We start from the raw sequence: 12952 nt of genomic DNA on the forward strand, positions 1-12952 counted from the left end.
TCAACCTTCAACTGCAACGTAATAATGCCCTACCACCCGATCACAGGATCGTCTGGCCAAGCTGCAGGAGGCCTACTGCCAGTACCTACTGTCCTACGACTCCCTGGACCCCGCTGAGCGCTCCCGCCTGGAAAGGGAGGTGCTGGAGGAGAAGGGGAGGCTGGAGAAGAGGAGGGGGCCCCTGGAGGGCCACCCAGATGACTCCCAACAGAGCCTGCTCCAGTTGCCCCGCTGTGAGCCCAAGAATGGCCTGGTAAACGGGGTGGTGCAGAGGAACGGCCTGCCCAGGAGCCTGGAGGAAGGAGAGAAAGAGGTGAAGAAACAGGAGGAGATGTGGCTGAGGTCCAGGAGGAGGCTGTTCGCTCAGGAGAAGAAAGGAGGAGCGGAGGAGGAGAAAGCAGAAGAGGAGGAAGGGGTTCTCAGCGACCAGCACAAGTGTATATACAGGGTAGGTCATTTCAGCCTGTTTCTGGCCCTGTACACACTCAGGTTGAACAACTGATGTACATCACATTTAGCACAACAAATGTGATACAACAGAGAGTTTTTCTGGACAAAAAATAATTACACAAGCATAGTGGAGGCACTACAAAACGCTTGTGTAAATATTGTTGCGCAAACGTGTGCAACACTGTCAATACAGTCTATTGGTTAATGAGCTCTGTGGTAGCTGTGTGTGTGCAGAGTGAATACAGTGCAATACAGTATATTGGTTAATGAGCTCTGTGGTAGCTGTGTGTGTGGAGAGTGAATACAGTGCAACACTGTCAATACAGTGTGTATAGATGTTAGTGCCTGGAGGCAGAACTACAACATCCCTGGTTCCGTTGCTCTCACATCTAATATAGGTCACTGCACATCTGCAAGCACAGAGGCCACACACACAATCAGACACACACGCACACACACCTCATTTTGACAACACGTCACCCCATGTCAACTTATCAATGCCAGTATTTCTGTCTTCATGCTCCATGATGCTCTTCTGTTGCTCACAGTTCTCTTATAAGTAGTATCAGTTAGTTATCCTGTAGTATGAGTTAGTTCTCCTGTAGTATGAGTTAGTTCTCCTGTAGTATCAGTTAGTTCTCCTGTAGTATCAATTAGTTCTCCTGTAGTATCAGTTAGTTCTCCTGTAGTATCAGTTAGTTCTCCTGTAGTATCAGTTAGTTCTCCTGTAGTATCAGTTAGTTCTCCTGTAGTATCAGTTAGTTCTCCTGTAGTATCAGTTAGTTCTCCTGTAGTATCAGTTAGTTCTCCTGTAGTATCAGTTAGTTCTCCTGTAGTATCAGTTAGTTATCCTGTAGTATCAGTTAATTATCATGTAGTATCAGTTACAGTACTCCTGTAGTATCAGTTAGTTCTCCTGTAGTATCAGTTAGTTCTCCTGTAGTATCAGTTAGTTCTCCTGTAGTATCAGTTAGTTCTCCTATAGTATCATTTAGTTCTCCTGTAGTATCAGTTACAGTTCTCCTGTAGTATCAGTTACAATACTCCTGTAGTATCAGTTAGTTATCCTGTAGTATCAGTTAGTTCTCCTGTAGGATCAGTTAGTTCTCCTGTAGTATCAATTAGTTCTCCTGTAGTATCAGTTAGTTCTCCTGTAGTATCAGTTACAGTACTCCTGTAGTATCAGTTAGTTCTCCTGTAGTATCAGTTAATTATCCTGTAGTATCAGTTACAGTACTCCTGTAGTATCAGTTAGTTCTCCTGTAGTATCAGTTACAGTTATCCAGTAGTATCAGTTACAGTACTCCTGTAGTATCAGTTAGTTATCCTGTAGTATCAGTTAGTTATCCTGTAGTATCAGTTACAGTACTCCTGTAGTATCAGTTAGTTCTCCTGTAGTATCAGTTAGTTCTCCTGTAGTATCAGTTAGTTCTCCTGTAGTATCAGTTACAGTTCTCCTGTAGTATAAGTTAGTTATCCTGTAGTATCAGTTAGTTCTCCTGTAGTATCAGTTACAGTTCTCCTGTAGTATCAGTTAGTTCTCCTGGAGTATCAGTTAGTTCTCCTGTAGTATCAGTTAGTTCTCCTGTAGTATCAGTTACAGTTCTCCTGTAGTATCAGTTAGTTCTCCTGTAGTATCAGTTAGTTCTCCTGTAGTATCAGTTACAGTTCTCCTGTAGTATAAGTTAGTTATCCTGTAGTATCAGTTAGTTCTCCTGTAGTATCAGTTACAGTTCTCCTGTAGTATCAGTTAGTTCTCCTGGAGTATCAGTTAGTTCTCCTGTAGTATCAGTTAGTTCTCCTGTAGTATCAGTTACAGTTATCCTGTAGTATCAGTTAGTTCTCCTGTAGTATCAGTTAGTTCTCCTGTAGTATCAGTTAGTTCTCCTGTAGTATCAGTTACAGTTCTCCTGTAGTATCAGTTACAGTACTCCTGTAGTATCAGTTAGTTCTCCTGTAGTATCAGTTAGTTCTCCTGTAGTATCATTTAGTTATCCTGTAGTATCAGTTAGTTCTCCTGTAGTATCAGTTACAGTCTCCTGTAGTATCAGTTAGTTCTCCTGTAGTATCAGTTAGTTATTCTGTAGTATCAGTTAGTTCTCCTGTAGTATCAGTTATAGTACTCCTGTAGTATCAGTTAGTTCTCCTGTAGTATCAGTTAGTTCTCATGTAGTATAAATTACAGTTATCCTGTAGGATCAGTTACAGTACTCCTGTAGTATCAGTTAGTTCTCCTGTAGTATCAGTTAGTTATTCTGTAGTATCAGTTAGTTCTCCTGTAGTATCAGTTACAGTACTCCTGTAGTATCAGTTAGTTCTCCTGTAGTATCAGTTAGTCCCCATTAGTATAAATTACAGTTATCCTGTAGTATCAGTTACAGTACTCCTGTAGTATCAGTTAGTTCTCCTGTAGTATCATTTAGTTATCCTGTAGTATCAGTTAGTTCTCCTGTAGTATCAGTTAGTTCTCCTGTAGTATCAGTTAGTTCTCCTGTAGTATCAGTTAGTTCTCCTGTAGTATCAGTTAGTTCTCCTGTAGTATCAGTTACAGTTCTCATGTAGTATCAGTTAGTTATCCTGTAGTATCATTTAGTTATCCTGTAGTATCAGTTAGTTATCCTGTAGTATCAGTTAGTTCTCCTGTAGTATCAGTTAGTTCTCCTGTAGTATCAGTTAGTTCTCCTGTAGTATCAGTTAGTTCTCCTGTAGTATCAGTTAGTTCTCCTGTAGTATCAGTTAGTTATCCTGTAGTATCAGTTAATTATCATGTAGTATCAGTTACAGTACTCCTGTAGTATCAGTTAGTTCTCCTGTAGTATCAGTTAGTTCTCCTGTAGTATCAGTTAGTTCTCCTGTAGTATCAGTTAGTTCTCCTGTAGTATCATTTAGTTCTCCTGTAGTATCAGTTACAGTTCTCCTGTAGTATCAGTTACAATACTCCTGTAGTATCAGTTAGTTATCCTGTAGTATCAGTTAGTTCTCCTGTAGGATCAGTTAGTTCTCCTGTAGTATCAATTAGTTCTCCTGTAGTATCAGTTAGTTCTCCTGTAGTATCAGTTACAGTACTCCTGTAGTATCAGTTAGTTCTCCTGTAGTATCAGTTAATTATCCTGTAGTATCAGTTACAGTACTCCTGTAGTATCAGTTAGTTCTCCTGTAGTATCAGTTACAGTTATCCAGTAGTATCAGTTACAGTACTCCTGTAGTATCAGTTAGTTATCCTGTAGTATCAGTTAGTTATCCTGTAGTATCAGTTACAGTACTCCTGTAGTATCAGTTAGTTCTCCTGTAGTATCAGTTAGTTCTCCTGTAGTATCAGTTAGTTCTCCTGTAGTATCAGTTACAGTTCTCCTGTAGTATAAGTTAGTTATCCTGTAGTATCAGTTAGTTCTCCTGTAGTATCAGTTACAGTTCTCCTGTAGTATCAGTTAGTTCTCCTGGAGTATCAGTTAGTTCTCCTGTAGTATCAGTTAGTTCTCCTGTAGTATCAGTTACAGTTCTCCTGTAGTATCAGTTAGTTCTCCTGTAGTATCAGTTAGTTCTCCTGTAGTATCAGTTACAGTTCTCCTGTAGTATAAGTTAGTTATCCTGTAGTATCAGTTAGTTCTCCTGTAGTATCAGTTACAGTTCTCCTGTAGTATCAGTTAGTTCTCCTGGAGTATCAGTTAGTTCTCCTGTAGTATCAGTTAGTTCTCCTGTAGTATCAGTTACAGTTATCCTGTAGTATCAGTTAGTTCTCCTGTAGTATCAGTTAGTTCTCCTGTAGTATCAGTTAGTTCTCCTGTAGTATCAGTTACAGTTCTCCTGTAGTATCAGTTACAGTACTCCTGTAGTATCAGTTAGTTCTCCTGTAGTATCAGTTAGTTCTCCTGTAGTATCATTTAGTTATCCTGTAGTATCAGTTACTTATCCTGTAGTATCAGTTAGTTCTCCTGTAGTATCAGTTACAGTCTCCTGTAGTATCAGTTAGTTCTCCTGTAGTATCAGTTAGTTATTCTGTAGTATCAGTTAGTTCTCCTGTAGTATCAGTTATAGTACTCCTGTAGTATCAGTTAGTTCTCCTGTAGTATCAGTTAGTTCTCATGTAGTATAAATTACAGTTATCCTGTAGGATCAGTTACAGTACTCCTGTAGTATCAGTTAGTTCTCCTGTAGTATCAGTTAGTTATTCTGTAGTATCAGTTAGTTCTCCTGTAGTATCAGTTACAGTACTCCTGTAGTATCAGTTAGTTCTCCTGTAGTATCAGTTAGTTCTCATGTAGTATAAATTACAGTTATCCTGTAGTATCAGTTACAGTACTCCTGTAGTATCAGTTAGTTCTCCTGTAGTATCATTTAGTTCTCCTGTAGTATCAGTTAGTTCTCCTGTAGTATCAGTTAGTTCTCCTGTAGTATCAGTTAGTTCTCCTGTAGTATCAGTTAGTTCTCCTGTAGTATCAGTTAGTTCTCCTGTAGTATCAGTTACAGTTCTCATGTAGTATCAGTTAGTTATCCTGTAGTATCATTTAGTTATCCTGTAGTATCAGTTAGTTATCCTGTAGTATCAGTTAGTTCTCCTGTAGTATCAGTTAGTTATCCTGTAGTATCAGTTAGTTCTCCTGTGGTATCAGTTAGTTCTCCTGTAGTATCAGTTACAGTTCTCTTGTAGGATCAGTTAGTTCTCCTGTAGTATCATTTAGTTCTCCTGTAGTATCAGTTAGTTCTCCTGTAGTATCAGTTACAGTTCTCCTGTAGTATCAGTTAGTTTTCCTGTAGTATCAGTTAATTATCCTGTAGTATCAGTTACAGTACTCCTGTAGTATTAGTTAGTATCAGTTAGTTCTCCTGTATCAGTTAGTTCTCCTGTAGTATCAGTTAGTTATCCTGTAGTATCAGTTACAGTTCTCCTGTATTATCAGTTACAGTTCTCCTGTAGTATCAGTGACAGTTCTCCTGTAATATCAGTTAGTTCTCCTGTAGTATCAGTTAGTTCTCCTGTAGTATCAGTTAGTTCTCCTGTAGTATCAGTTAGTTCTCCTGTAGTATCAGTTAGTTCTCCTGTAGTATCAGTTACAGTTCTCCTGTAGTATCAGTTAGTTCTCCTGTAGTATCAGTTAGTTCTCCTGTAGTATCAGTTAGTTCTCCTGTAGTATCAGTTAGTTCTCATGTAGTATCAGTTAGTTCTCCTGTAGTATCAGTTAGTTCTCCTGTAGTATCAGTTAGTTCTCCGGTAGTATCAGTTAGTTCTCCTGTAGTATCAGTTACAGTTCTCCTGTAGTATCAGTTACAGTACTCCTGTAGTATCAGTTAGTTATCCTGTAGTATCAGTTAGTTCTCCTGTAGGATCAGTTAGTTCTCCTGTAGTATCAATTAGTTCTCCTGTAGTATCAATTAGTTCTCCTGTAGTATCAGTTAGTTCTCCTGTAGTATCAGTTACAGTACTCCTGTAGTATCAGTTAGTTCTCCTGTAGTATCAGTTAATTATCCTGTAGTATCAGTTACAGTACTCCTGTAATATCAGTTTGTTCTCCTGTAGTATCAGTTACAGTTCTCCAGTAGTATCAGTTACAGTACTCCTGTAGTATCAGTTAGTTATCCTGTAGTATCAGTTAGTTCTCCTGTAGTAACAGTTAGTTCTCCTGTAGTATCAGTTAGTTCTCCTGTAGTATCAGTTACAGTTCTCCTGTAGTATCAGTTACAGTTCTCCTGTAGTATACGTTAGTTCTCCTGTAGTATCAGTTAGTTCTCCTGTAGTATCAGTTACAGTTATCCTGTAGTATCAGTTAGTTATCCTGTAGTATCAGTTAGTTCTCCTGGAGTATCAGTTAGTTCTCCAGTAGTATCAGTTAGTTCTCCTGTAGTATCAGTTAGTTCTCCTGTAGTATCATTTAGTTCTTCTGTAGTATCAGTTAGTTCTCCTGTAGTATCAGTTAGTTCTCCTGTAGTATCAGTTAGTTCTCCTGTAGTATCAGTTAGTTCTCCTGTAGTATCAGTTAGTTCTCCTGTAGTATCATTTAGTTCTCCTGTAGTATTAGTTAGTTCTCCTGTAGTATCAGTTAGTTCTCCTGTAGTATCAGTTAGTTATCCTGTAGTATCAGTTAGTTCTCCTGTAGTATCAGTTACAGTTCTCCTGTAGTATCAGTTAGTTATCCTGTAGTATCATTTAGTTCTCCTGTAGTATCAGTTAGTTCTCCTGTAGTATCAGTTAGTTCTCCTGTAGTATCAGTTAGTTCTCCTGTAGTATCAGTTAGTTCTCCTGTAGTATCAGTTAGTTCTCCTGTAGTATCAGTTAGTTCTCCTGTAGTATCAGTTAGTTCTCCTGTAGTATCAGTTACAGTTCTCCTGTAGTATCAGTTACAGTACTCATGTAGTATCAGTTAGTTCTCCTGTAGTATCATTTAGTTCTCCTGTAGTATCAGTTACTTATCCTGTAGTATCAGTTAGTTCTCCTGTAGTATCAGTTACAGTTCTCCTGTAGTATCAGTTACAGTCTCCTGTAGTATCAGTTAGTTCTCCTGTAGTATCAGTTAGTTATTCTGTAGTATCAGTTAGTTCTCCTGTAGTATCAGTTATAGTACTCCTGTAGTATCAGTTAGTTCTCCTGTAGTATCAGTTAGTTCTCATGTAGTATAAATTACAGTTATCCTGTAGGATCAGTTACAGTACTCCTGTAGTATCAGTTAGTTATCCTGTAGTATCAGTTAGTTATTCTGTAGTATCAGTTAGTTCTCCTGTAGTATCAGTTACAGTACTCCTGTAGTATCAGTTAGTTCTCCTGTAGTATCAGTTAGTTCTCATGTAGTATAAATTACAGTTATCCTGTAGTATCAGTTACAGTACTCCTGTAGTATCAGTTAGTTCTCCTGTAGTATCATTTAGTTCTCCTGTAGTATCAGTTAGTTCTCCTGTAGTATCAGTTAGTTCTCCTGTAGTATCAGTTAGTTCTCCTGTAGTAACAGTTAGTTCTCCTGTAGTATCAGTTAGTTCTCCTGTAGTATCATTTACAGTTCTCCTGTAGTATCATTTACAGTTCTCCTGTAGTATCAGTTACAGTTCTCCTGTAGTATACGTTAGTTCTCCTGTAGTATCAGTTAGTTCTCCTGTAGTATCAGTTACAGTTATCCTGTAGTATCAGTTAGTTCTCCTGTAGTATCAGTTAGTTCTCCTGGAGTATCAGTTAGTTCTCCTGTAGTATCAGTTAGTTCTCCTGTAGTATCAGTTACAGTTATCCTGTAGTATCAGTTAGTTCTCCTGTAGTATCAGTTAGTTCTCCTGTAGTTTCAGTTAGTTATCCTGTAGTATCAGTTAGTTATCCTGTAGTATCAGTTACAGTTCTCCTGTAGTATCAGTTACAGTACTCCTGTAGTATCAGTTAGTTCTCCTGTAGTATCATTTAGTTCTCCTGTAGTATCAGTTACTTATCCTGTAGTATCAGTTAGTTCTCCTGTAGTATCAGTTAGTTATTCTGTAGTATCAGTTAGTTCTCCTGTAGTATCAGTTACAGTACTCCTGTAGTATCAGTTAGTTCTCCTGTAGTATCAGTTAGTTCTCATGTAGTATAAATTACAGTTATCCTGTAGTATCAGTTACAGTACTCCTGTAGTATCAGTTAGTTCTCCTGTAGTATCATTTAGTTCTCCTGTAGTATCAGTTAGTTCTCCTGTAGTATCAGTTAGTTCTCCTGTAGTATCAGTTAGTTCTCCTGTAGTATCAGTTAGTTCTCCTGTAGTATAAATTACAGTTATCCTGTAGTATCAGTTAGTTATCCTGTAGTATCATTTAGTTCTCCTGTAGTATCAGTTAGTTCTCCTGTAGTATCAGTTAGTTCTCCTGTAGTATCAGTTAGTTCTCCTGTAGTATCAGTTAGTTCTCCTGTAGTATCAGTTAGTTCTCCTGTAGTATCAGTTAGTTATCCTGTGGTATCAGTTAGTTCTCCTGTAGTATCAGTTACAGTTCTCTTGTAGGATCAGTTAGTTCTCCTGTAGTATCATTTAGTTCTCCTGTAGTATCAGTTAGTTCTCCTGTAGTATCAGTTACAGTTCTCCTGTAGTATCAGTTAGTTCTCCTGTAGTATCAGTTAATTATCCTGTAGTATCAGTTACAGTACTCCTGTAGTATTAGTTAGTATCAGTTAGTTCTCCTGCATCAGTTAGTTCTCCTGTAGTATCAGTTACAGTTCTCCTGTATTATCAGTTACAGTTCTCCTGTAGTATCAGTGACAGTTCTCCTGTAATATCAGTTAGTTCTCCTGTAGTATCATTTAGTTCTCCTGTAGTATCAGTTACAGTTCTCCTGTAGTATCAGTTACAATACTCCTGTAGTATCAGTTAGTTATCCTGTAGTATCAGTTAGTTCTCCTGTAGGATCAGTTAGTTCTCCTGTAGTATCAATTAGTTCTCCTGTAGTATCAGTTAGTTCTCCTGTAGTATCAGTTACAGTACTCCTGTAGTATCAGTTAGTTCTCCTGTAGTATCAGTTAATTATCCTGTAGTATCAGTTACAGTACTCCTGTAGTATCAGTTAGTTCTCCTGTAGTATCAGTTACAGTTATCCAGTAGTATCAGTTACAGTACTCCTGTAGTATCAGTTAGTTATCCTGTAGTATCAGTTAGTTATCCTGTAGTATCAGTTACAGTACTCCTGTAGTATCAGTTAGTTCTCCTGTAGTATCAGTTAGTTCTCCTGTAGTATCAGTTAGTTCTCCTGTAGTATCAGTTACAGTTCTCCTGTAGTATAAGTTAGTTATCCTGTAGTATCAGTTAGTTCTCCTGTAGTATCAGTTACAGTTCTCCTGTAGTATCAGTTAGTTCTCCTGGAGTATCAGTTAGTTCTCCTGTAGTATCAGTTAGTTCTCCTGTAGTATCAGTTACAGTTCTCCTGTAGTATCAGTTAGTTCTCCTGTAGTATCAGTTAGTTCTCCTGTAGTATCAGTTACAGTTCTCCTGTAGTATAAGTTAGTTATCCTGTAGTATCAGTTAGTTCTCCTGTAGTATCAGTTACAGTTCTCCTGTAGTATCAGTTAGTTCTCCTGGAGTATCAGTTAGTTCTCCTGTAGTATCAGTTAGTTCTCCTGTAGTATCAGTTACAGTTATCCTGTAGTATCAGTTAGTTCTCCTGTAGTATCAGTTAGTTCTCCTGTAGTATCAGTTAGTTCTCCTGTAGTATCAGTTACAGTTCTCCTGTAGTATCAGTTACAGTACTCCTGTAGTATCAGTTAGTTCTCCTGTAGTATCAGTTAGTTCTCCTGTAGTATCATTTAGTTATCCTGTAGTATCAGTTACTTATCCTGTAGTATCAGTTAGTTCTCCTGTAGTATCAGTTACAGTCTCCTGTAGTATCAGTTAGTTCTCCTGTAGTATCAGTTAGTTATTCTGTAGTATCAGTTAGTTCTCCTGTAGTATCAGTTATAGTACTCCTGTAGTATCAGTTAGTTCTCCTGTAGTATCAGTTAGTTCTCATGTAGTATAAATTACAGTTATCCTGTAGGATCAGTTACAGTACTCCTGTAGTATCAGTTAGTTCTCCTGTAGTATCAGTTAGTTATTCTGTAGTATCAGTTAGTTCTCCTGTAGTATCAGTTACAGTACTCCTGTAGTATCAGTTAGTTCTCCTGTAGTATCAGTTAGTTCTCATGTAGTATAAATTACAGTTATCCTGTAGTATCAGTTACAGTACTCCTGTAGTATCAGTTAGTTCTCCTGTAGTATCATTTAGTTCTCCTGTAGTATCAGTTAGTTCTCCTGTAGTATCAGTTAGTTCTCCTGTAGTATCAGTTAGTTCTCCTGTAGTATCAGTTAGTTCTCCTGTAGTATCAGTTAGTTCTCCTGTAGTATCAGTTACAGTTCTCATGTAGTATCAGTTAGTTATCCTGTAGTATCATTTAGTTATCCTGTAGTATCAGTTAGTTATCCTGTAGTATCAGTTAGTTCTCCTGTAGTATCAGTTAGTTATCCTGTAGTATCAGTTAGTTCTCCTGTGGTATCAGTTAGTTCTCCTGTAGTATCAGTTACAGTTCTCTTGTAGGATCAGTTAGTTCTCCTGTAGTATCATTTAGTTCTCCTGTAGTATCAGTTAGTTCTCCTGTAGTATCAGTTACAGTTCTCCTGTAGTATCAGTTAGTTTTCCTGTAGTATCAGTTAATTATCCTGTAGTATCAGTTACAGTACTCCTGTAGTATTAGTTAGTATCAGTTAGTTCTCCTGTATCAGTTAGTTCTCCTGTAGTATCAGTTAGTTATCCTGTAGTATCAGTTACAGTTCTCCTGTATTATCAGTTACAGTTCTCCTGTAGTATCAGTGACAGTTCTCCTGTAATATCAGTTAGTTCTCCTGTAGTATCAGTTAGTTCTCCTGTAGTATCAGTTAGTTCTCCTGTAGTATCAGTTAGTTCTCCTGTAGTATCAGTTAGTTCTCCTGTAGTATCAGTTACAGTTCTCCTGTAGTATCAGTTAGTTCTCCTGTAGTATCAGTTAGTTCTCCTGTAGTATCAGTTAGTTCTCCTGTAGTATCAGTTAGTTCTCATGTAGTATCAGTTAGTTCTCCTGTAGTATCAGTTAGTTCTCCTGTAGTATCAGTTAGTTCTCCGGTAGTATCAGTTAGTTCTCCTGTAGTATCAGTTACAGTTCTCCTGTAGTATCAGTTACAGTACTCCTGTAGTATCAGTTAGTTATCCTGTAGTATCAGTTAGTTCTCCTGTAGGATCAGTTAGTTCTCCTGTAGTATCAATTAGTTCTCCTGTAGTATCAATTAGTTCTCCTGTAGTATCAGTTAGTTCTCCTGTAGTATCAGTTACAGTACTCCTGTAGTATCAGTTAGTTCTCCTGTAGTATCAGTTAATTATCCTGTAGTATCAGTTACAGTACTCCTGTAATATCAGTTTGTTCTCCTGTAGTATCAGTTACAGTTCTCCAGTAGTATCAGTTACAGTACTCCTGTAGTATCAGTTAGTTATCCTGTAGTATCAGTTAGTTCTCCTGTAGTAACAGTTAGTTCTCCTGTAGTATCAGTTAGTTCTCCTGTAGTATCAGTTACAGTTCTCCTGTAGTATCAGTTACAGTTCTCCTGTAGTATACGTTAGTTCTCCTGTAGTATCAGTTAGTTCTCCTGTAGTATCAGTTACAGTTATCCTGTAGTATCAGTTAGTTATCCTGTAGTATCAGTTAGTTCTCCTGGAGTATCAGTTAGTTCTCCAGTAGTATCAGTTAGTTCTCCTGTAGTATCAGTTAGTTCTCCTGTAGTATCATTTAGTTCTTCTGTAGTATCAGTTAGTTCTCCTGTAGTATCAGTTAGTTCTCCTGTAGTATCAGTTAGTTCTCCTGTAGTATCAGTTAGTTCTCCTGTAGTATCAGTTAGTTCTCCTGTAGTATCATTTAGTTCTCCTGTAGTATTAGTTAGTTCTCCTGTAGTATCAGTTAGTTCTCCTGTAGTATCAGTTAGTTATCCTGTAGTATCAGTTAGTTCTCCTGTAGTATCAGTTACAGTTCTCCTGTAGTATCAGTTAGTTATCCTGTAGTATCATTTAGTTCTCCTGTAGTATCAGTTAGTTCTCCTGTAGTATCAGTTAGTTCTCCTGTAGTATCAGTTAGTTCTCCTGTAGTATCAGTTAGTTCTCCTGTAGTATCAGTTAGTTCTCCTGTAGTATCAGTTAGTTCTCCTGTAGTATCAGTTAGTTCTCCTGTAGTATCAGTTACAGTTCTCCTGTAGTATCAGTTACAGTACTCATGTAGTATCAGTTAGTTCTCCTGTAGTATCATTTAGTTCTCCTGTAGTATCAGTTACTTATCCTGTAGTATCAGTTAGTTCTCCTGTAGTATCAGTTACAGTTCTCCTGTAGTATCAGTTACAGTCTCCTGTAGTATCAGTTAGTTCTCCTGTAGTATCAGTTAGTTATTCTGTAGTATCAGTTAGTTCTCCTGTAGTATCAGTTATAGTACTCCTGTAGTATCAGTTAGTTCTCCTGTAGTATCAGTTAGTTCTCATGTAGTATAAATTACAGTTATCCTGTAGGATCAGTTACAGTACTCCTGTAGTATCAGTTAGTTATCCTGTAGTATCAGTTAGTTATTCTGTAGTATCAGTTAGTTCTCCTGTAGTATCAGTTACAGTACTCCTGTAGTATCAGTTAGTTCTCCTGTAGTATCAGTTAGTTCTCATGTAGTATAAATTACAGTTATCCTGTAGTATCAGTTACAGTACTCCTGTAGTATCAGTTAGTTCTCCTGTAGTATCATTTAGTTCTCCTGTAGTATCAGTTAGTTCTCCTGTAGTATCAGTTAGTTCTCCTGTAGTATCAGTTAGTTCTCCTGTAGTAACAGTTAGTTCTCCTGTAGTATCAGTTAGTTCTCCTGTAGTATCATTTACAGTTCTCCTGTAGTATCATTTACAGTTCTCCTGTAGTATCAGTTACAGTTCTCCTGTAGTATACGTTAGTTCTCCTGTAGTATCAGTTAGTTCTCCTGTAGTATCAGTTACAGTTATCCTGTAGTATCAGTTAGTTCTCCTGTAGTATCAGTTAGTTCTCCTGG

The 12952-nt window shown here is 37.7% G+C and overlaps 1 protein-coding gene across 2 annotated transcripts in view; it reads left to right on the plus strand.

Annotated features, from left to right (window-relative positions):
* Nucleotides 1-12952, plus strand: part of LOC311113266 (protein Jumonji-like) — a 100281-nt gene that overhangs the window by 62514 nt on the left and 24815 nt on the right. For both annotated transcript variants that reach the window (XM_084156474.1, XM_084156475.1), the window contains exon 9: nt 47-448. In XM_084156474.1, the coding sequence (XP_084012600.1) occupies nt 47-448 (402 nt within the window). The remainder of the gene's footprint in view (nt 1-46; nt 449-12952) is intronic.

Source organism: Coregonus lavaretus (assembly GCF_964263955.1).
Source record: "Coregonus lavaretus genome assembly, chromosome: 3".
Classification (NCBI taxonomy): Eukaryota; Metazoa; Chordata; class Actinopteri; order Salmoniformes; family Salmonidae; genus Coregonus; species Coregonus lavaretus.